Below are 25,567 nucleotides of genomic sequence, written 5' to 3' on the forward strand. Positions count from 1 at the left end.
GTCTTTAAAAGTTAAGAAAAATGCATTTAAAAATCTACATTTCAAAAGTAGATATAATCAGTCAAATTCTCCTAGCATGTGCCACAAATTCATAGAATCATAGAAGCATGCAGTTGGAAGGGGTCTGTACGGCCATCAAGTGCACTCCTCTGCTCAATGCAGAAATCCAAATCAAAACAAAATCTGACAGATGCTTTTCTTAATTTATTTTTCCTGTTATTCAAACAAAATCTATCTTCCTGTAACTTGAGCCCATTATTATATGCCCTGCACTTTGGGATGATATAAGAACAAATCTAGACTGCCCTCTGCATGACAATCTTTCAAGTATTAGGAGAATGCTATCATATTTCCCCTCTGTCTTCTTTTCTCAAGGCTAAACATGCCCAGTTCTTTCAGTCTTTCCTCACAGAGCTTGATTTCCACCCCTGATCATCCTTGTTGACCTCCTCTGAACTTGTTCCAGTTTGTCCGCATTCTTCTTGAAGTGCAGTATCCAGAACTAGACACAGTATTCAAGCTGAGGCCTAACCAGTGCCAAACAGAGGGGATCTGGTAGTACTCAGAAGATTTGGAGATTTTACTTCTGTTAATGTAGCCTAAAATAGCATATGTCTTTTGCAGCCACATCACACTGTTGAATCATATTCAGCTTGTGATCTACAGGAAGATCCTTTTTGTGTGTATTAGTGAAGTATTCCCCATCTTGCAACTGTGTGTTTGTTTGTTCATTTCCCTGAGAGGACAGGACATACTAAGAAATCAGTTCTTACATTTATGTTCAGAAGTGCACAAAATATATTATAGCCAGTGCAGACAAAATACAGGATTTTCTATTATGCAGATTATATATTGCTCCTAAAATGCTGCAAGTCTACATCTAAGAAATAGTTAAAAAAAATCATTCAAGAAAAATACATCACACAATGTAAGTGAAAATCTGCAGAAGGTATCTTGAAACCAAAGTGCTCCAATCTTTCATTCAATCAGTATTTGAAGCCAAACTAGAATAAAATCAAAAAGATCTATGAAATGGTCTTGCAAAATTTCTACAACTTGCTACAACAATGTATTTTAATTTGGTAAAATCAAAGTTCATATTCCATATTATGCTGACATTTACATCTAATATGATTTTTACTGAGAAACATTTGGATGAAAAGTACAACAGTTTTTAACAGACACCTCCCCATCTGAAGTCATCAACAGATGGTCAAGCCATACAACATATTGGAAACACAAACTGCATCCATGCAGTCATTTTCTTTGCACAACGTGGAATGCAAACAATTTATCTGAACATGTAATGTTTTAAGCAGACGCAGGAACATAAGAACTCCCTTGCCACAGCAGAGCAAAAATCTACCTAGCCGAACGTCTGTTCAAGCCTAAGTGTTCTGCTCTAGAAAGAGAGTACACACTGGGGTTGCATGTTCACTACAATGATGAAGAAAGGAATTGAATTGGAAGACACCAGATGTACTTAAACCAAATATCTTGCCAGTTCTGTGGAGCAGAACTTGTTCATCTCCAACAGCAGCCAACCAAAATAAAAACAGTATATTGCCTTGGACTATGGAGGTCTGAAGAGTCAATATGAAAGGATTGAAAAATCAAGAACCTTATAGCATGAGTAATTTTTTGTGAAGAAGAAATTTGACACTATCAAACTTGACTTTTGCTGGGATATTACACTGCCCCATTTTATTTACTTTTTAGTGAAATATATCACAGTGGGGCCTCTACTTACGAATGCCCCTACATATGAACACTTCAACTTACGAACAGCTACGGTCGCAAAAATTTGCTTCTATTTGTGAACGGAGCTTCCACTTACAAACACAAAAAGGTAAGGGGAAAGGGTGGGAAATTCAAATTGCTAACTGTAGGTGGTGATAAGGCTGCTTCTTTGTAGCTCTTTCACCCCAGCAGTTAGAGAGTGTGGGATCTGAGGAGGCTGTCTGCTAAGTTAAGGTGCTGCTTTATATTTTTTTTAAACTGTTCTGGGTATTTTTGCAGCGTGGTTTTCACCTGGGAGGGTTATGTTTCTGTGCTGTGATGGGACTTGGGGGGTTGTTTGTTTTTTGGTTCCCCCCCATTTCCGATGGGGAGGTTTGGTTGCTTTGGGTTTTTTCTCCCATTTTCGATGTGTCTTGCATGCTTTTTGCTTTGTTCTCTGCGTTTCTGATTGCAATAGTTCCTGCATGCTTCCCTTGCTTTTTCCTTTGAATTCTGTGCATTTCCAACCTTGTCCCTTTGTTCTCTGTCCATTTCCGATCTGCTCCGTTTGTTTTCTGTGCATTTGCAATGGTTCCTGCATGCTTCCCTTGCAGCTTGGGTTTGGACTAGGTGTGTGGGGGGTATGTTTCTGTGCTCTGATGGGTCTAGCAGACCCTTTCTGCAAGGGACTGTGCTGGCTGGTTTGCTCTAACATAGAGTTTAGACTCAAGTCTCCCCCCTCCTCCTCATTGTATTCTCTCTACACTACCCGGGTGCTTGGTTTGGTTTAAAATGTGTTTGATTTAAAAGGTGATTGGTTTAAAATGTGTTGGTGTAAAATTGTTCCCCATTGTTCCTTCCCTCCTTTCCTGCTCTTTTTTTAACCTGAATCATCTTAGGTTAAAAATAATTCTCCCCCTAGTGGCAGAGGATAGATTAATCGGTTTTGCATTAATTCCTATGGGAACTAATGCTTCAACGGACAAACAGCGCTTCTACATACAAACAAAAAACAGCCAGAAGGGATTAATCGAGTTTCATTACATTTCAACGGGAAATGCTGATTCAACTTACGAACACTTTGACTTAAGAACATATTATGGGACAGATTAAGTTCATAAGTAGAGCCGCACAATCCGAGAGGACACTGGAAATGTTCACACATGTACATCACTTCCAAACTGGGACTACAGAATTGTATGTCAGATGAGGGCAATTCCAGGAAACATGGCCCATTCCATCAACATCTCCAGAAGTATTGCTACTAGAAGCAACCAAATGACTTAACTGTGCATTCAGATGAGTTTCTGAAACATGTTTTATAGTGGCAAGACAGAAAGGAGCAGAGTAGTCATTTACCTTTAAGTCAGCTCAGCCAAATGAATGGCCAAGAAATAGGCAAACTCAAGAAATGCCAATGACAGAACATTAAGAAAGCCTATCTAATCCAGCATTCTATCCATGCTGTGGGCAAGAAAGAAGGACCCCAAAATTGAAAATGAGATTTTAAAAAAAGAGTCGAAGTTATGAGTTGAAAAAACAAAGTCAAGTCAGAGCTGAGTCGCCAGCGCAACTTGAGTTGGACTCAACAGTGAGTCACAAGTCACGAGTCCCCATCCCTGGGGATCGCTGTACGTCAGTTCCCATTTGACAATATTTAACAGCATATAACTTAACATATAAATCTTTCCAAGCTGCAATATCAGAATTGGTCAGAAAAGGGAACCAGAGAGCATTTCTTTGTATTTTTCTGGTAACAGAAAGCACAAAGCATTAATACCACACATTGTAGTGAATGACTTGCGCAATCAGAGCAATGGTAACAGTAACAGCCATCCAGATGTTATGAAGCAATGAGTTAAGCAACATTCTCAGCTTGGCATATACTGTTTAGACTCACACTGTTGCCCATAAGTAGGAAATTATTTTATAGTTCCTTCAAAAGTGCTGGGAATTTAATCTCTCCTCCCTAACTGGCACTTTCTAGATCACACAATCCAATATTGGTGGGATGGGGTAGATGGGATTTGTAGTTCAACACATCTGAGAAGTCCCAAGTTAGAGAAGGCAGCTAAAGCATGACATCTAACAACCTGGCAGAACACCTCCTTCCAATGAGATCTGCCTGTTTTATATAATCTTTCCAGGCAGGGCGGCTGAGAACACTGACTCAAGAAAGGCCCGGAAAGAGAAGACCAAAAACTGGGCCCTCTTGGTGGTCACTCCCCGTCTTTGGAACCAGTCTCCCACCTGAAATTTGCTTGGTCCATTCACTGGCAATGTTTTACACAATCAATGAAAACATGGCTTTTCAGCAAGGCTTTCCCGAAGTATTTAACAACCTAACACAGTGGTCGTTTCAGCATTTTATGCTACCTGTTCCATCATCATCTTGCCTTTAAATTATCCTAATTATTTTTAGTTTTTACTTATGTTACAAGTCTATGTTTATTTGATGTTTAATTTTTTTGATTTTTATAGGTTTTTTTAATTGTTTCATATTATTGTTTATCTGTTTTTTAGTGGTAAACCACCCAGAGTGGTCCTGGTAGCCAGATGGGTGGTATAGAAGTCAAATTAAAAAGAACAGCAACAACAATAGCAGAGCATACATATATACTGTGCCAATATTTAACAGATAGGTTTTTCATTAAAACTTATATAATACCAGTCAATATTTTTATAATTAGGATTGATTGTGTCTGATGTTTTTGAATAATAATAACAACAACAACAACAACAAAAACATGCACAACTGAGCTTTTCCATTTCTTTGCTGTATTTCTTCTCTTCCACCCCCTTTCCCACCAGCCCTGGCAACATGTATGCTTCATCTTATCCTTTCACACACCACCACTTGTTTAAGAAACTATAGCAAATAACTGGAACTTTCCCAACAAAAATCACAAAAGATATCTAATAATGCTCTTCTGTTATTCTGCTACTTCCAATCACTTCTTCTAAACAACGTAGAATCACATTTTTTTCTCCAGAGAATCAGTATCTGTACATTGATTTTTTGCAGGCGCACAGAAAAGACTCTAAACCAAAATTTTCTTTTGCATTTTCCATAAGTTTGCACGTTTGTGTTTTAAATGTAAACTCTATGAAGAAACCACTGCACTGTCAGTTCTGCGTATTTCTAGCCAGTGAGTTCTTTCTCGCTAAAAGCAAATAAGACTTGGCTGACCATCAAAAGGCTTTTCCCCACCACTGGCACTACATGTGCATGGCTCATCTAGCCATTATGCATTTTCTCTCATTTATTTGCATACTGGGAGACACTACATTATAGCAGATAATGAAAGGAAATTATTCAAGGAGAAAATGTATTAAAATATTTGGTTGGGATAGAAATAACTACAAAGAGTTTTCATGATGTAAATAGGGCAAACAAAGGATCCTTTAATTATAAGTGATGTATATTCCCTTTTAACATAGTACATTAAAGGAAACTTTGCATGTTTTATTTATGCTGTTCAAATACCAAAGCTTTAAAGTCAAAAATGTACAACTTCCAAAAACATGACACCTATCGATATAGGTATATCTTTGTCCTTGATTTTGCAAATACACCACTGGGCTATTTCAAACTGTACTAGCAATAAAGGGTCCAAAGCTTCAGATAGAACTAGAAAAATAAAAAAGAATAGACAGGTGAAATCTCTTGTTTTAATATCTAAGTGATAAGATGATGAACAAATATGATTAAAAGTATGAGAGCGAGCCTTTCACTTCCAACACAAACTGTAAAATACACTTGTTCTTAAATTAGTCTCAGGACAAAATTTGTCCTGAAATTTACTTTTAACAATCAAAACTCATTCTTCTTTGGGCAGTTATGAGCACCATCACCAAATTTGTTGAAGTATTTGAATGAATAGAGTAGCTAATAAGGAAATTTCAACTGGAGAAATAAAGATGAACTCTAGATGTGACTACATAAGGATGGCTGCATTAAAGGGGTATGAAGACAACTTAGTCTAAATCAAAGGGGGGGAAACAGAGCGAGTGTCACCCAAATTTACACTGTCCTTTCAATTTTTCTCACCTCTGTTATAAACAGGAAAAACTACTGGTGGCCTTTTTATTTATTTATTTGCCTAGGATTGCAAACATTGGTCAATCTTCCTAAAAAGTCAGTAACTTGAATCTGAGATGAGTTCCCTCCCCACATAAGAATTAATAACAACATATGAGAGAGGGTTGTCTAAGTCTAAGTGGAGATCACTCATTCATACGGTCACCATAAGTTGAAGGTGATCAGCCTAAGTTCCACTATAGAATTTGGAAATGGAAGGTAGCCCACACCTTCCCTTCTTCTGGTAGTCAGAATATCCAGGACCCTGTTTGTTAATAAACAATCAGAAATAGCAAATCACAGCTTATAGTCTTGCCAGCTTACTTATTGCTATACAAGAGTGCAGCAATGATCTTGTGCTGGCAGAGCATATTAACCTTATATAAAAAGCAACATGTTTGCAGAGCATGGGTTTGGAAATTGGAAAGGTGTACTTCATGTATACTTCCATTTAAAAAGCCAGAAAATTCAATTCTGAAAAAAAAAACCCTCCATTTTATGAAGGTAGGATATTGTGCTTCTGTATCCAAGATTTAAAAGAAATTGACACCAAGAAATGTCCCCATATTGTTGCACAAGATCGTGCTTATGATGCCAATAGGAAAAGGGATACTAAATTTTGCGTAGCAAAGAACAGCCTGAATGTTGACGACGCCCATGTCAGCAGTCAATATGTCTACAAGATACACTCTTGTGCTCACTATCATTCACAAAAGGACACCAAGCCAGGGAAAATCCCAGAAGCTGACTCCTTTTTCATCAGTTAATCACGTCTCATCCAAACATAAAGCAATTGCCGGGCCTGTTTTCCAAAAAATTATTTAGGTAGCTACTTCTTAGAGCCACAAGTAATCAAAATGCCCAGAAGAAATAGTAGTTAGACCTCAGATGGGTGATCTTATTGGGGGGGGGGGAGGATTTGTTTTCTTTTTATACGTTCTTTATGGTTTTAATCATATTTTGTAAGCCGCCCAGAGCAGTGGCATGTTCACTAAAAGGGTGGGGTATAAATCTAAATAAATACAATTAAAAATTAAGAAGTAAGCTGCGCTTTGCTATGTAAAGTTTTATATCCTTTTTTCCTGCTGGCAACGCGTGCATGGTATTGTGCAACACAATCGGGTCTTTCCTGTCACTTTCAATTATGGATACAGAAGCATAATATCCCACATTCATAAAGCAGAGGTGTGTGTGTGTGTGTGTTTTTTTCAGAATTGAATTACTTCTTTATCTTGTAAGGGAAAGAGGTAGGGGAAATAAGAGTCTGCGGGTTCCAGGCAGCAGCCTTCCATTCTGCTGAGAAGACTCAAGGCAACCCACTAGTTTAAAGACTTTAACACCTTCATTAAAGAATACAGAGTTGCACCACCAGATCCAACAGACTAAAAGGGTTTGGGAATAACTTTTTGAAACTGAACAACTTAAACTGCTTTGGAGAAGGGATTTTCCTTCTGAAATATATACGCCACCTTAACAACTTGTCTTGCCACATTCCTTTGCAGCCTCCCATCACTATATGAAGAGCTTTCTTTTTTTCAACAGGCTTTTAACTTGCCAATCCTTCACGTCCTTTCAATCCCACTGGCACTTTGTACGAATATATTTTATCTATCTTTCTCCTCTTTTTGCTATTTATAATGTTTATGCATATGTTGCCTGTTGACTTAACATGTAAAGCTGGAGAGAAATAATTTAACAAATGAACTTGCCATGCTCTTACCTCTATTTGTTTCTTCAGTTCTCTTTCAGCAGCGCTGTCCCGGACAGCAGGTTCTCGTCGTGATGCATCTGCAAGGACATTGACTGTAGCCTCTGCTTCTTGTAACCACTTCAGGAAACTTTCAAGGTCTCTGAGCAAGGCATGTACTGTCTTCAGGTCAGCCTCCAAAGCATTCTGCCTATTACATGTTCTGGAGAAATGAAGGAAATAAGCAAAAGTTGTCTCAGAAAAAAAAGAGGAGAGGTAAGATCTGTTCTCGATCATCTCAGAGTGCAGGGCACGCAACAATAGGCTCAAGTTAAAGGAAGCCAGATTTCGGCTGAATATCAGGAAAAACATCCTAACTGTTAGAGCAGTACAGCAGTAGAACCAGTTACTTAGGGAGTTGGTTACAGCTCCAACACTGGAAGCGTTCAAGTAAAACTTAGATAATCATCTGGCAGATATGCTTTGATTGTATTCCTGCATTGAGCAGGGGGCTGGACTTGATGGCCTTCACTTTTCTATGATTCTATGAACTTGAACATAGGCAAATAATTTTTGCAAGTAATGTTTTAGTACCCTAAGGAAAAAAAAACACCAAATCTGTGTGCAGTGTCCAACACCAGATTCCACCAATAGAACAGCAGAATCCAATACAATTAGGAAGCATCCTTCTCAACCTTCTACTTCACATTTTACATCGCAAAGAACGTATTGTCTTGATGATTACAGAAGAATGTTTGTAATTAGATATGGAGTTTTGAGAAACAGTAAATAACTAATTATTACATTTAAGTTATTTGTTTAAAACAAACAGATCTGTTTACCAAAACAGAAGCTGGCATCTGACTCATATATAATGGATAAAGGCAAACTTTTTTTTAAAAAAAACCAATGCATTATACTTTTTTAAAAACTATGCATTATACATTATATTTTTTTGCCGAACTACTTCAGGGATCCTGTTTTGCTGAAGCAAAATGAAGAACAGAACTTTTTCCCCCTAGAGCTTAATTTTGTTCGGCAAAAGGGGATGCCCACTTACCCACTTCCACTGTTGCCTCCCTACTTGCTCCACCACTGCCACCACCATCCGCAATGGCAGTAGACCTAGCCTCCCTTGCCAGAGCCAGCCGACTGCCTTTGCACATGCACCCAACTATCCGCTGTCAGTGCCACACAACCAAGATCTCAAAACAGTTGACTTTTTAAAGATCTTGAAACAAGTGAAAGATAACTTCAAACTTTCCAAAATAAATAAATAAAACTTCTGCTAAAACTTAGAATGACAGGATGCATCACAATATTCTCTTTCATTCCTTATCATCTAACCACACAGTAAGCAAAACAGGCTCGAAAGTCAAGTAAGTGTTGCTTTAACAATTACACAAAGAGATCGATGGAAATTGACCAAAGTGTCGCTGGATTAATCTACCTACTAAATCAATTAAAGTTGTCAGCTCTAACCTTACAGATTTTGTATTCCAATGTCCTTTCATCACAGTCCTGTTAAATAAAAATGTTTTCCTTGCTCACATATAGCAACCTTGGCTTATCAAAGATACCACAAAGAAAAATAGGGCTTAAAGCCAATTATTCAGAATGGGTCTCATATGCGATCATATTTCTATTTTGAGCTTCCCCCTAAAAACCATAAAACTACCATTTCTGGGCACAAGTCAGAACCAGAGGATCAAAGAATTGTAGAGCTGGAAGGGATCCCAAGGGTCACTGAGTCCAATCCTCTGACAGAGAATGAAATCCACAGTTCAAACATCCTTGACAAGTAACCAGGCAACATCTATCTAGAAAGCTCTATGGAATTAAAAACCCATTATTTTTTGAGGTAGTTGATTCCACTGTAAAATAACTCTTACTGTCAGAGTGATTCGTCAAAATCTCTCTTATTATTATTTGAATCCATTGGTTAGGATCCTGACCTCTGGAATTGCAGAAAGCAAGCTTGTTCCACCTTTCAGTAACAATTTCTTAAGACATCTCTCATATCACCTTTTTTCAGAACTAAGCACACCTAACTCCCCCAACCATTTTGAGAAGACTTTCCATTCTCTTGAAGACCCTCCTATAGACCCTCCTATGGAAACCTTATACAATATCTATTAAAAACAATCGTGCCCGTAACTAGACAAAGTGTTCCAGGAGACATCTGACCAAAGCAAAGTAGGTGCCATTATTACTTTCTTTGATGTACTTTATGCTACAGTTCAGGCAGCTTAGTACTGCATTTACTTTTCTGGCTCCACATGATACTACTGACTCATGTTTAGCTCCTGGTTTATTAACACCCCTAGATTCTTTTCACTTTTCTTACTTCTTCCAAACCAGGCATTAACCATCTTATATTCGTTCATTTGATTTTTTTTTCTTCCATCTAAACACAGAACATTGTGATTTTTCCTTTTGCACGGCTCCACCTGCACAACAGGAAATTCAAGTCACTAAAAAACTTGAGATCCAACCTCCTCCTCCCTTGCCTTGCTAACATCATCATCTTCCAGAAGGTGAAAGAAGCAACAAAGAGAATCAGCTATTCTAGTCATGAATATCATCTCATCAAATTTCCACATTGCCTGTTACATTGTATTGTCCTTCCTGGGTCAGGAATTGAGACTCCTTTGTTTGTTTGCCATGCTCTGTTTATTGGTTTAGAGAGATCTGAAACTACTGATCATTCCCTCTCATTGCTGTCTCCAGCTGTTTTCCATCCTTTGAGGGGTTGTTGTTCCATGTGCATCACCAACACTCTTGTCTTCAGCACTTGCTGTCTCACCACTACCAGCAACATGCCTCCCCCCTCTAGGAACTGGCAGGAATTTTGCATCCACAGAATCCTTCTCGGGTATTCCATGCTTTCTGCTGTCTCTGCTTCAGACTACAACACTCATGGAGAGCCTGTGAAGCTATCTCTGTTGTAACAGCTCACCACTGCTGCCCATGACGAAGGACTAACTTCAATCAAGCTACCATAAGGACACAGCTTATTTCCCAACAGCCCTGCTTCTCTGGGCCACAATCCGCCAAGTAGCTGCCTCCTACATTTCACAGGCTTCCTCCTCCATAGAGGCTATCCTCCACTGCTGGGTCCAAGCTAACAGATTGCATCTCCCTCTATGAGCCTGTCTGGGGATCAAGGTGATCAGGAGAGGCCTTTCTCTCAGTCCCATCACCTGCACAGGGGTGCTTGGTGGGGAGATTGGAGAAGGCCTTTTCTGTTGCTGCTCCCAGACTCTGGAATTCCCTTCCAGGAGAGTCTACTCAGCTCTGTTCAGAAATGTTTCACTTTCTTTGATGAGCTGAAGTGTGGACAGGCAGGCCTCAAGCTGCTGGACTTTGTCTCTTTCCAGGAAGGACAAATAACATGCACCTGCAGCAGTTATAGCAGTACTTTTTCATGACATAAAGAAAAATGTGCCACAGCTGCAGCTGCTCCTTTGATGTTAATCCTTATTGCCTTCTGTGGATAGCAAAACCACACTCTTGGCCTCCTCCTCACACTCCATCACTTGAAGACCCATGCAGAAGAAGCCTATTTATTGATCCGGTCCACAGTATCAGAGGGACTTTTGAGTGTAGCTATCCTGAATGCAGAATGATGGCACAGAACATAAAACATCTTTGAAACAACTTTTGGTTCCCCCCCCCCCAAAAAATAATAATAAAAAAGACTGGATGTGGAAGATAAATAACAGCAACCGAGTCAGATCTTCATGAACACACTGAAGTGTACAGGAGAAAAGATTTCCCAAATATACACAGCATGCTACCACGAAGGAACTGGTATTTGCTGCACTACTACAATGACTTTCCATGGTCCATCTTGCTTAGCTGCAATTAAGAGTCCTATAACACTGGTCCCATTAAGGATGAAAACTTTAGTTCCATTAGTAGCATGAATGCTCATTACACAAATGCTACCAAAATGTTTATTTATTATTTATTTAGTTGAAATACTTCTATCCCACCTTTCTCCTTAAAAGAGACCCAAAATGTTTGTGTGGAACAAAAAGTTAAAGTGGGAATATGTCTCCATTCATTTAGAAAAAGTGAAGCTCATTCTTGTGCTACTGCTTTTTCTTTATGAAGGTAAGAACAAGGACAATTCTCAGGTGCAAACCAATATACTGCGCTGCCTCTGCTTGGTGGGAAGGAGGGGTCCCTGCAAGTGGTGCTGACGTCAGCCCACACAATTTCCTTCTCTGATGGCTCCTTCTTGCACAAGCAACCCTCAAAGCTATAGTAAGTTTAGATTTTTTTTAAATTTTGGGTTAGAAAATTGGGGGTCGTCTTTTACATGGGGATGTCTTATACATGGAAAATATGGTACTTCCAATAAGCATACTTAAGAGCTGTTCTACAAGAAACATTCACCAAGACACCTAATGGAAACAGGGGGGAAAATATCTTATGAGACACAATTTGAGTTGCCTTGTTGTATCAAGCAAGGGTCTATCTTGTGTAGAGCACTGGTTTTTTTCAATGACCAAATTAAAATTCAATAAATAAATTAAATATTCAATAAATACTGTGCCCCTGGCCACCCAAACCACATGAGTTCAACACTGAAGGCATCAAAGTGATCTACTTGCCCCACAGCAGGACATTTTATTATTTATTATAGTCAATGACCAGCAAAAAATTTTTAAAGTATTATTTAGATAAAATCACATAATATCAGGTAGGACAAGACATGTCACCATCAATGCACAGTCTGGCTCTTTTAAGACATTAAAATTAAGAAAGAATTTCTAAGTTAGCCAGCGGCATTGAAGGATATAAAAGTTTTTTAAAACATCACACCAATCACACAATATAAGATGAAATTAGGAGACAAATATAACCACCCCAACTCTAACAAGTAAAATTAAACAAGAAATCTCTAACAAGGGCAGAGGCAACTGAAGACCTTATGTGGTCAGCAAATTGGCAAGCTACAGCAGCTGTGCAATGTTTGGCCAGTTTACTAGTGATGTAAGAAACCTTGTCAGAGAGCAGCAAAAGAATATAAAATCTGTTAGATCTCCCCTGAAGTTTTTGAAAAATAGGGGAGAGAAGATCCTTGTGGATATATCTTGATAAAAAAGACCATACACCATCATCGCAGGGACATAAATGATCAGAATAGGATGTGTCCTGAAATCTGCCTCCCAAAAAATAAGAAGGCAAAATATTAAATTTGGCTAAGGCAAAAGCTCATCTAGATTTAGGTGGTGTTATACTGGTCAAATAGGTGGGAAGTATAAAGGTGTTGGGTTTTTTACAACACTAGATTTGTCCAGTAAACCTAAATGTTAAACATAATTCTTTTGCCAAAGGGATGATTGGGCCTTGCATAACCCATCACTATAAGGGTATTTGGGGAAAGACCAGTTTGAACAAAGCTTAATTTGTCAGGTGACAGTTCCATTCCAACTGGAAAGTGTCAGAAAGAGTCAATGGTGCCAAACTTTGCACAAAGAAAATAAGTTTTAGCCAGCGATTAAATGTGTAAAACTTGGCATGCACTGTGATGGAGACTAAACCTGCCTCTAGGTGTAGAGCTGTGTTAGGAACACAAGGAGGCACTGCAAGTATAGCTGTCAGAAATTTGGACTGGACAAACACAAAGGGATGGAGATTGGAATACACAAACACAACATCTCTAATTCAGCCTCTGGATTAAGGGTTCCTTTATGACTCATTACACACAGTATTGTATGGAAAGAATTGCCAATGCTATGGAAGAGAACCCCGACAGAGAATGTCATTTGCATATGCGTGTCTGTGAATAAACTGCTTATGCTTTGTAGTTATATTGGGGGGGGGGCATAAGAGTTATAAACAGATTTTGAATTACATGTGGGGTCCAACACTGTTGAAGGGAGATGTGTAATACATTAATCCCATTTACAGTATAGAGCAGATTTAAGCCTGAGATTGAACAAGCAGTTTCTAAAGGAAGTCAGGTGTACGAAACCCAGAGAGCTTTAAAAAAAACTGATAAACTTTCTCTATGTGGTATTACTGAGAATTTGAAGTCTCATGTAAAATCCTTCAGCAGCTAAGAGCAAAGCACCATAACAACACAATCATATTATCTGCTCTACAGCCAAACTGGCATCTGTGGTACTAGACTTCAGGTGGGAATGACACATTTCAGATACATAGGTGTTCCTCTTGCAGCATTATGCCATAAGCTAGCTCCAGTAATTGGTAAAAAGTGTTTTAAGTATCTGATTTTGTAGAGACAACAGATGAGGTGAGATTTGTAAAGCTCTTCATACATTGCAAATATATATAAGAATTAATCAAATAATGAAAACTAGAAAAATGTAAATCGTTTGATTGCTGATGGCCTTTCCTTGACATCAGGATTAAAAAAAAAAAGAATGGCCATTTATTCCCTTTGGAGGCAGGGGTCATAAGCCATCTCTCTTCTTTCAAGGTAATGCTTCTGTTTCAAAAACAATTTTTCTGAGAACACTGTGTAAAGTATGTGGATATAACAACATCTATATATTATTTGTGACCTGTTTAATTATGAGTAAAATAATCATTTTGTCCTGGCCTTCTTTTTCATTTGTTGAACAGTGACATTTACTATACAGTGTATATAAAGTGGTGCCTCGACTTACGAACGTCCCTACTTACGACCATTTCGAGTTACGACCAGTTCCGGCCACAAAATTGTGCTCCTACTTGCGACCAGAGCTTCCACTTACGAACAGAAAAAGGTAGGGGAAAAAGGAGGGAAATTCAAATTTCTAACTGTAGGTGGCAATGAGGCTGCTTCTTTGTAGCTCTTTCGCCCCAGCAGTTAGAGAGTGTGCGATCAGAGGAGGCTTGGGACTGCCTCGCTTCTGCTTCTGAGTGAGCATGTGTGAGTGTTTGCAGGGAGGCTTCAGGCTGCCTGGTATGGTAAGGTGCCATTTTCTGCTTTTTAAAAACTATTCTGGGTGTTTTTGCAGCATAGTTTTGGGCTGGGGGTTATGTTTCTGTGCTGTGATGGGTCTTGGGGGGTTTGTTTGTTTTTGAGTTTTTCCCCCGTTTCCAATGGGTCTTGGGGGCTTGGGTTCCTTTTTGGGGGGGTTTATCCCAATTCCGATGGGTCTTGGGGGTTAGGTTGTTTTTTTTGGGGGGGTCCCCATTTCCAATGGATCTTGAGGGGTTTGTTTGGTTTTTGGGTTTTTTTCCCCATTTCCGATGGGTCTTGGGTTTTTATTTTTTTATTTATTTTTTTTGCTTTCTCCCCCTATTTCTGATGGGTCTTGGGGGGGTTGGTTGCTTTTTGAGGAGTTCCCCATTTCTAATGAGTCCTGCATGCTTTCCCTGCTTTTTCCTTTATTTTCTTTGCATTTCCGACCTGCCCCCTTTGTTCTCTGTGCATTTCCAATGGGTCTTGCACGCTTGATTGCTTTTCTCCCCCCCCCCTTCAGCCGGAAGGGATTAATCACATTTCCAATGAGTCTTGCAGTGAGTTGTTTTGTGTGAGATTATTTTCTTCTGCCGGAATGGATTCATTGCATTTCAATGGTGCTTTAACTTATGACCATTCCGAGTTACGTCCATCTTCTGGAACGTATTATGGTTGTAAGTCGAGGCACCACTTTATACTATAAAATTACACCTTCGATTAACAAAGATACATGGCACCGTTTAGGAACGTTAGTTCATGGTTTATACAAAAAGAGCTCAGTGAGCCTTGGACTTGCACACTCCCTCTATCCTCTACAACAGCTGCAAGGAGACCTGAATAATTTACTGTACTTCCATCTTTAAATGAATGCTGGCTGCTGTTACATCCAAAAACGAAAATATTATGGCTAGTTTAAACAACTGTTTATTGAAACTGTTTAGGATCATACTATGGTAGTTCAGCCAACAAGTCTAGTCTACATCATCATGCTGGTTTCAAGAATGGTCTTGCATCAAGTGGAATGATCAAGTAACAATGTACCCAGCCCACCTTCTGACACACACAAATGTCTCCATGCCACAACTGGTGATACTGGATGATTGCACATAACCTAACATGCACCAGACATGACAGAAGATAGGTAAAGGATGTTCAGATGAACATACATGCCCTATTTCCCTGAAAATAAGACCTAACCTGAAAATAAGCCCTAGTATGATTTTTTGGGATGCTCGTAATATAAGCCCTACCCCCCAAAAAGCCCTAATTAAGTGAAACCCCACCCCCCATCATTGTGCAGCATTGTGCAGCAACCAGAAGATGACATGATTGTAAAATGAAACATTCCTTGAAAATAACCCTGTCTTATTTTAAGTTAAAGATGGGTGGTTTACATATGAAAGCCTTCTCTTCTATTCTCAGAATACAACCTGATCTGGCTGAGTGCCACTGCCTTGTTTTGGCAGTGAAAGGGATCAGAACAAATGGCTAAGGTATAGTCATGAAACAGGAAATATGAAAACCAATCATCTACACGTATCTAGAAAAAAAAACAGCTCTCAGGCTACAGTACAATGATTCATAGTAACAGGAATAGCTGAAGGCAAAAAATGTACTGGCTAAAATCCTACTGGTGGCTTACACTTATTTAAAGTGATTCATTTAAGAAGATGCTGGTTATGTTCCTGGCAATGTGCCTAAGCATCTGAAAATTTGGAAAAATCATTAATGCCATGTCATTCAGGATAAAACAGGCTTCACAATGTAATCTAGGCCTGACTACAGAGGACAGACGGCCTTCTTTGCAAAGATTACTACTCTGAGGACAGGAAGTACATGTCATGCAGCAGTTGTCTATTTTCACAGTATTATTGCTTGTGATGGGTAAGCAGAAGAATTTAGGACATCTAACATTCTCTATGGGGAGAAAGACATCATATAAATAACAGCTATGCATGCTGCACACCCATGATCTTTCCCTAACATTATGATTTGAAATGGCTGAGCATATCAACCAGAATGCTATCAGACTTTGACTCTTTTAATCTATGCCAAAAGAGACATATACAGCTGTTTCCTACTCAGGAAGCAAACGAATCTGATTGTCTATGCACATTGTGACATCATCCTATTTATTACATAATCACAGACTGAGAGGGACTACCATGTTGCATTTAAGATCATGTCACAGGAATGAAAACACTGTGATCTACAGTTCATTTTAGAAAAAGTGATGCTAAAGCATTAGTAGATTATGTGGAATAATGGGAATGAATAGAAGGCTTAACCACTCTAGAAAATTTAATTCAGACATAATTTTAAAAAATAAGAAGAATATTAGTTCATCCACTGAAACTATTTCATCCAGTTTGAGAATATACATTATATGGGCCAGAAGAGGTGCAGCATCTATTTCTTTTTGGTCCTCTTCTCAGGACAATATTTTGGTCCTCACCCAAAACAATATTATTCACTAGAAAAGAGTGATTAAAGGTACAGTCTTGTATACTTCAAGTATATGCAACTTCCTAAGTGTCCATCTATATAATTAAAAATACTTATAATTAAATATTATATTTTATTTTATATTTTATTACATGGCTGCACCTGGATGCTAGAATGAAAAGTGAAACCCCAGTGTTGATCACCTTTGTACATCCTGTTACAAGCAACATTTGGAAAACATTCTCCCACTTGAGTTAAACATACCTACCACAATTATACAAGAACGTTTAAACTAAATAACATGTCTCTTGCCCATGAACTGATTTTCTGCCTGAAGCCGAAATTTAACTGATAGCCCAACTAAAGTACACTCACTGTATCAACTGCTGAATGGTGAGTCAACACTTAAATAAATCCCACTGATTCCGTGAACATACCGTAGTTGAGACCCCTAACTGGGTTCAGGTCCAAATTAGAGATGGGGGTATTTGTATTCATCTACGAATATGACTATCCCCACCCAGGTGGCATTAACGAGGGCTCGGCCCCCAGGGGCCAGATGCTCCCCTCACCAATCTGCTGCGGACGCAGACAGTGTAATTCTGTGAATGGCTCTACAGCGCGCAATCCGCTCACAACTCCTGGTAGGAGGCAGGAGGACAAACCTCAATGCAGGTCGAAGAGTAGCAAGTGGATCACGCACTGCAGAGCCATTCGTAGAATCACACCATCCACATAGATGGCGGATCTGTGAGTGGACCGTTCGGCTCCATAGGACTGGAGCCTCGCTAACGCCACCTGTGCAGGGATATTCTCTAGTCCAAATACTTATAGAAACAGGCACTCATGCAGATACTATAAATATTATTCCCTTAAATATTATTCTCTATAAATATAAATACTTATTCTCTAGTCCAGATACTTATAGAAACAGGCACTCATGTAGACACTATAAATAGCTACAGATATCTAAGGGGAACATACCTTTGTTTAAGGTTAATCCATGATGTATTCAAGTGGTCCATAATTTCCTTCACCTTTCTTGTGTCATCACCACTGTAGTCTTGGAGAAGTTTATTGGAAAGATCATTGAATGAATTAATTTTGGTGCCCCCTTTATCAAGATCTTGGAGTAACATCTAAAAAGAAAAGCCACAACAAGACTATGAAAGTGATAAAACCATCAGAGTAAAACTGAAGTCCAAGAAAGCCTTCTTATGCCATGGCTACATTTTAAAATTACTATTATTATTATTAAATTATTATGCTTCCTTCCTTTCACTATCTAGAATGAAAAAAAAAGAAAACAGAAAAAAAGTGGATCTGCCCTCCAGTGTTATCAGTTTACCTGAACAGAAGGTTTCGGAGGAACAAGCAGATTTACAATCAAATTAAAATTAAAGTGAATATCATTTCACCCTTTTAGAAGGGAGAAAAGTTTTCTTCGCAATGTATTCCTCAGGAAAGTTGATTTTTCCTTTGGAAAGAAAGAGTTGTTTACAAAATGCTAACACGGTGGAAGAAACGCTTGTCTTGCCATGGTCCTTACCATGTTTGTGCTCTGCCAACCACTTTCAGGAAACAAACCAGGGTGCAGGCAATGTTATGAGTGACAGTGTGACAGTATTGGAGGGGGGGCTTCCCAGAAATACCAGCAAGATATGTGAATCAGGAGAATATTAAAGGGAAACAGGAAGGATCAAGAACAGAACAGATTTGGCATATTTCATGGAGAAACATGGTAGTCTGTGGCACAAGCAAGATCAGGACACAGACCAGAAACTCTAAGACTGGAGGTCTGGACCAAAAGACCTATTTTGCTCAATTTCTCTTTTTTATAGTAGCAGTAGGGAGTTGAAAAAAAGAGATATCTTCAAATCAGTTCACATCTTTCAAGTCATGGTAGACCACAGGGATTATTCCTGACTACCCCAAAAGGGACAGGAATAATGTGCCCCAGTTCACATTTGTGCCTGTAGATGTTTATTCCACTTGGAACTTTTCCTATATATTGTGCAAAGAGGAGTCCCTTCCTTCTCCTAATGCCTCTGGTTCCACTGGGCCAGAATTCTATGGGATAATATTCTATGCCATAGCAATCCTTCCTTCTTCTTCCAGGGCAGAGATTATTTTAAAACTGAAAGGGGAGAAATGGCTGTTCCTCCTTTTACTGCTTTGACTTAGCAAAATGTTTATTTTTATTTATTTATTTATTTATTTATTTATTTATTTATTTATTTATTTATTTATTTATTTATTTATTTATTTATTTATTTATTTATTTGACTTATATACCGCCCCATAGCGCTACAAGCACTCTCCGGGCGGTTTACAATTTTAATTATACAGGCTACACATTGCCCCCCCCCCCCAGCAAGCTGGGTACTCATTTTACCAACCTCGGAAGGATGGAAGGCTGAGTCAACCTTGAGCCGGCTACCTGGGATTTGAACCCCAGGTCGTGAGCACAGTTTTAGCTGCAGTACAGCGTTTTAACCACTATGCCACGAGGCTCTATTTTCCTCTGGAAAGAGTGGAGAGGAAGGGCTGATTTTGCGTACTTCAGGGAGAAACATGACAGAGGACAGAAGAAGTTACATAATACTGAAACAATACTATTCAGTTTCTCTCCAACATCAGAAAAGAGAATTTATCATCAGAATTGTTCTAAACACCATATATTGGTGCCACACAACCTAGGTAGCATCAAACATGTGCTAAGTGGAAAACCTGCTTGGATTACAGATAAAGACAGGATGGACAAAGATGAAGGGCTTTTGATCTTAAAAATCAGTGAGGATATATGAACTGATCAATCATTTAAAGAATCCCCTGAGGCAGTTTTGGAAATCAGAACAGATGAACAAATTCCAATATTTCCAGCTCAGGCTTAAAAATTAATTAGAGAACTCATGCTCTTCATTTATAAGCACACACAAACAAGATACATATATTTTATTGAGCAACTGTGCCTTGAATTTTATGTGTTTATGTGTGTTTAAATATGCAGATATGGCAACATAAAGGATGATTCTATCATCTGTTTCCTAAATAAAGGAAGCACATACAGTAATGCAGATGAACCATTATATATGGCCATTTTTAATGGGAGAACAAATTTCCAGATTCCTCCATAATGAGAAAATATTTACTTGTAACATTCCTGATTACTTGTACATTTTTGTAACTTTTTAAAGATCAATTTTTTCCTTTTTAAAATGTACTAATACAGAAAGAAGGAAGAAACACAATACTGGGATTGGAGGAAGATATACAATTTACTAACAGCAAATTAATACAGCTTCCCAGTCCTTAGAGGCACCCACACAGTGAGGGTAACAAGAATTCCTGCATTTTCAATAAACTAATATTTCGCTTCACACAACTGACTTTTTTATTCAATACTTCAAAACGTTCTTCTAGATTTTAGACCTCTCTCTGAAAACAAATTATACTTAGATCTAAATTCTACAGAAGAATTGCAAATGAGCAGATTGTAAACACAGAGAAGTTGAAAAAAACAAACCCCACTTTTCCCTATCAACAAAGTGGGGAACATTAAGCTAGCCTGCATTCAAGACAGCAGTTGCAAATGCAACTCTGGATGATTTCACAAATTTATTTAATTTTAATAGATTTAACCATATTGATAAGATTATATTCTACACACTCAGATATTAACCCCAACCCCAATAAGAAACACACCTTAAGAGGTAAACATTTGATGGGGAAAGATAAATTATGTCACAGATTAGAATAAGGGAATGTAATAGCGTTCAGCAATGGGATCTGAGACAAGCACACCATTTTCTTTTCATTCTGGAAATATTCTTCATAGGATTCCACTACATTATTACTTTCCATTAACAACAATTTGCTTTTTGCAGTAACTTCTGAAATTAAACCCCATACTATGTGGCTTTAGGGAAAGAAATGATTGATGGTAAGGAAGACAAATCCATTAATCAGATCAAACAGTTTTTACTACAACTTTTATCCAGCACCTACAAAAAGTATTTTATTTGGGAATTTCTATGTCTTGCCTTATCACCAAAAGGAAATGCCCATACCAATTACACTATGATATGAAGCACCTTAGTCTCATCTTCTGGATACAGTATTAAAAAGTGAAGGGTTGTTCTGTTTTATTGGATTGCCTGGTATTGATGTACAGTCATGCCTCAATTAAAATAATTGAGTGAAATGTTCTTCCAGAACACCATATGAACCTGACATTCAGTTATTTATGTAAAATCTTAGTGCATGGTGATATAACATATTTATTGCCAAAAACTATATATGCATTTATTAACTCACTAGTATACAAGCATCTTGCTTCAAGATTTCTATTTCATATATTTTTACAACTTATACTTACTAGACAAAGAAATAAACTTAGAATGTGTACTGAAATGAAATCTTTACCAAAAATAACTTTTGAGAGAATTCATTTCTCAAGACTAAGAGAATAAATGCTGATAAAATTATCTAGAAAAATAACAGCCATTCTTATGAGGCAAACTGTCAAAACTGAAGAAGAAAACCATAGAAGCGGATAGGGAAATGAGTAAGTCCAGATGTTTCTACAGCACAAAAACATCTGGAGGACCATAGCTAGTCACCCCTACTACAGAACATAATGGCTCATCATCAAGGAAAACATGCCCGTAGAAAGCTGGCACAGGAAGAAAAAAGGTTCTACATTTCCCCCCAATGATCTAATTTTCTATGAACAAAGAGATTTCAGGTGATGTGACATTTAAGCATCACTTGAAATTTATAATACTAGAATATGGGCTGTGCTAAATCCTTTCTTAATCATGAATGAACTCTGAAACAGAAATCAGACGTTCAACCAGATGCATGAATTCTATGCTTCAGGTTATAAAGCATTTTTTGAACTCACTTTATTTTCAGAAATTTGCTTAGTCAGCTTTTCTTTAGGATTCTGTAAAAGTGCATGAAGATGTATTTCATATTGTCCAATCAAGTTTTCCATGTCTTGCTTCTGGTCATCCCACTTCATGCTGTCTGAAAGCATGCGCCTTAACTGTTGTTGACGTAATTCCACCCCATGCTGAGTACTATCCCACTGGTTCTTCACTTTCTCCACTGAAAAAGAGAACACAGAAACATGCAAATCTACAACACAAAGCATTTTGTGGAGATTAAGTTATCATAAATATTTTTGTTACAGTGGTTCACAGAAGCAGTTCAAAATAATATAAGCTATCCTTGAAACCTGTATATTATTCTTATTAGTAGTAGTAGTTTTATTTATATGTCGCATTTCTCCCCACAAAGGGACCCAAAGCAGCTCACAACATTAGAATTCACACAAGTTCAAAACATAAGTTAAATATTAAAAGATAAATTAAACGTTATATGATTTTAAATGCAATTAAAAGATTAAAACATGAAAAGATAAAAAAAGATTAAAACTTCTGCTGAAATGGGGTTCAGGGATTCAGTTATAATTGTTAAAAGCCTGCCCTAAGAGATGGGTTTTTAGCTTCTTCTTTTTCCCCAAAAGGATAACAGGGAAGGGGCCATCCTGATCTCCCGAGGGAGAGCATTCCATAGCCTGGGAGCTGCTACAGAGAAGGCTGTCTCCCGTGTCCCCATCAGCCATGCTTGTGCTGGCAATGGGACCAAGAGGAGGGGTTCCTCTGCTGATCTTAATGACTGAGAAGGTACATGTAGGGAGAGACATTCCTTCAGGTAGCCTGGACCCAAGCTGTATAGGGCTTTATAGGTAATGACCAGCACTTTGAATTGGGCCCAGAAACGGACTGGTAGCCAGTGCAGTTCTTGTAACAAGTGTGTTATATGCTCCCTGTAGCTGGCCCCAGTCAGAGTAGTCTGGCTGCAGAGTTTTGCACCAGCTAAAGTTTCCGAACCGTGTTCAAAGGCAGCCCCACATAGAGCGCATTACAGTAATCCAATTGGGATCCAAATGGGATGTAACTAAGGCACGTGTCACTGTAGGCAGATCCAACATCTCAAGGAACGGGTGCAGCTGGCGTACTCTTGTGCAAATGCACTGCTGGCCACCACCGAGACCTGGGCATCCAAGCTGCAGACCTCAGTTTTCAGGTAGAGTGTAACCCCATCCAGCACAGGTAGTATCCCTATTCCCTCATCTGCCTTTCAACTAACCAGAAGTACCTCTGTCTTGTCTGGATTAAGTTTCAGTTTATTTGCCCTCATCCAGCCTCCGGACAACCTCTCCTAGCGGTTTCATGTAGATGTTAAAAAGCATGGATGACAAAGCAAGCCCTGAGGAATGCCACAGGCCAAACCCCAGGGCACTGAGCAGGAGTCACCCAGCATCACCTTCTCAGTTTTCCCCTCCAGGAAGGACTGGAGCCACTGTAAAATACACTGCCCTTAACAAGCTGAGTCCTTATATACTTGTCCATTCATCACTGTATCATTATATATGTACTCCTCCTCTTGTCCCTCCTTTCTTTCTCTCACCACAGCATGCACAAGCCCTATTCAGCTGTTATATAAGTACTGTGGTTCATACAGAGCAGCTGTCCCTTGTTCAGACTATCATCTTCATGTGCTGAAAATTACAGCAGGAAGGCAGGGCTACCATGTTCCCTTCAACAGGCACCACACTAAACACTTACATCCATATTTCTTTTTACCAATAAAGATGCCTCCTCCACCAAGTCCAAGTCAGTTTCAGTGTACAAAGCTGCACTTAAATTTTCACAGACCAACTCAGTGCCATGCCCAGCATGCTTTTCTCCAGGCAGGTTTCTGTTCTATGGTTAAATTTAAACTCTCATGTTTTGAGCATTAACTCTGGCATAGCACCCGTTCCAGACTGAATGTTGTGGACCATGTACATATCAGCTTCAGCCTTCTAGCCAGCATGTAAGAAACAGCATCACCTTTCCATCCCATTTTCTTGCAGCGAAATGGAAAGCTTCTTTCCTTCCTGCAAGTTGGGCTTTGGAACAGAAGAAGAAGAAGAGGAGACATTCTTTTTTTAGTTTCCACAGAACACAAGATACCCAGATAAAAAAGAGAACAGGCTTCCTGTACCTTGAATACTGTACGGAGGAGGGAATTTCAGCAGATTTAGCTAAAATTAAAACCTGCCCCCGCTGAACTTCCCTCCTCCACAGGACTGTTGATCACAGGTACAGGAAGCCTGCCCTTTTTTTCCATCTAGCTGCTTTCTACAAGAAGGCAGTCGCTGCTGCCACTTTATCCAGATTGTAGAAAGAAGCAGAGGGACGGATATCTCCCTTCTTTCTCCAAGAACAGTGAATAAAGGAGAAAAGGTTTTGTTCCATGCTGGGACTTTTGTAGAAAACTACAGCTGCACTTCAGTGCAATCTATTGCAAAACGATAACGGGAAGAAAGAAGAGCCACCTCGTTTGTGTCCTGTCCTGCACAAAATTTTTAAAAAGAACAGGATTCCAACTCCTTTCAATCCATTTGGCAAGAGGCAAGTTACATGTTCTTCAACAACATACAGAATAAATATTCATTACAGGAAGTGCACAATTGGTTTCAAAATTAGGCCTGTACCTTTGTAAAGTAGTACTCTTTTTATAATGCTTTTACCTAACATCTTTAATATAATGTTATTAATTTTTTAATATTTGAATAATTTACTGTTTAAGGTTTTAATATTGTGTTTTTAATAATGAAGATGCTTTGGGTACTTTTTTTTAGGAGAAAGGCAGAGTAAAAATATTTTAAGTAAGTTACATTTGGGCTACTCTAATATCTCTTTATTTTTCTTGATACTTAGTTGCCCAGTCCCAAGAACTTTAAACCTTACCCACTAGTTCTTGGTAAAACTATATTCTCCACACTCCTGTTTTTTTTTTCATTTATTTTTGGCCCTTCCTGAAATATATTATTATATTAATGGCTTTTCTTATTACATGAAAAAAGGCACACATGTCAATTATGGTTGCAGGTAAAACCTATATTTAACTTTCCTATATTGCCATTATGTGACAGATTGCCAAAAGTGTTTAAAAATCCTACAAACATTAAAATTAGCAAAATATCTTGAACTATAAAGGTTTTGGAACTTAGTACTTTAGTGCAAAATTAACACAAATGAATCTATATTCTTTTAGGCAACAACTGGGATCTAAAAAGTCATCAAATCTGAGACATGTGCTAACAAAATCCTTCCTATTAACACCATAGCCCTTTTCTTTGGCCTATACAGGCTTCATCCTGATACTATCCATGATTTGCTAGACTCTTTCAGGTTCCTCCACACAAGGTCTGCCCTTGCCTTTATTCAGTAAGATTATTTTTGAAGTAAAACATGAACACCCAAATTCTGCTATATCTATTGCACAATTATTTCAATATTTTTCTCTCCAAGAGAAACAAATATACATTTTTCTGTGATTGCTGTCCTAACATCAGAACTTGACGTTTTGTTTTTCAGATTCTGAGCCAAAGTAAAAACAGAATCCAGCTGGGGATGCCGATGTTCCAAATCCTCTTTTGTTATCTGTAAAGAGACAGGAATGAAAATAAAATGTGTTACCACTGGGAAAACTAAAACAGACATACGTGGGAACATTAATGGTTCAGATACTACCTAGATAATAACTTAAGATATTAAACAGCTATTGTAAAAGTAGAAATATCCTTAGGCTTGTGAATATATTGTACTTACTGATAAGACTATGTCAAACAGGGATTTAATCATAT

At 38.4% G+C, this 25,567-nt stretch overlaps 1 protein-coding gene and 1 long non-coding RNA gene across 7 annotated transcripts in view; one reads left to right on the forward strand and one right to left on the reverse strand.

The window, feature by feature from the left end:
- The window catches only part of UTRN (utrophin), a 431,410-nt gene that overhangs the window by 234,744 nt on the left and 171,099 nt on the right, over window positions 1–25,567 (reverse strand). For all 6 annotated transcript variants that reach the window (XM_078383278.1, XM_072995753.2, XM_072995759.2 and 3 more), the window contains exons 49-52: window positions 25,247–25,364; window positions 21,767–21,972; window positions 17,845–17,999; window positions 7,521–7,710 (exon numbers count right to left, since the gene is read on the reverse strand). In XM_078383278.1, the coding sequence (XP_078239404.1) occupies window positions 7,521–7,710; window positions 17,845–17,999; window positions 21,767–21,972; window positions 25,247–25,364 (669 nt within the window). The remainder of the gene's footprint in view (window positions 1–7,520; window positions 7,711–17,844; window positions 18,000–21,766; window positions 21,973–25,246; window positions 25,365–25,567) is intronic.
- LOC144585944 (uncharacterized) lies at window positions 24,242–25,445 on the forward strand. The gene is made up of 2 exons (XR_013540581.1): window positions 24,242–24,329; window positions 25,299–25,445. It is a non-coding gene; the product is annotated as an uncharacterized LOC144585944 (long non-coding RNA).

Source organism: Pogona vitticeps, chromosome 1 (assembly GCF_051106095.1).
Source record: "Pogona vitticeps strain Pit_001003342236 chromosome 1, PviZW2.1, whole genome shotgun sequence".
Taxonomy (NCBI): Eukaryota; Metazoa; Chordata; class Lepidosauria; order Squamata; family Agamidae; genus Pogona; species Pogona vitticeps.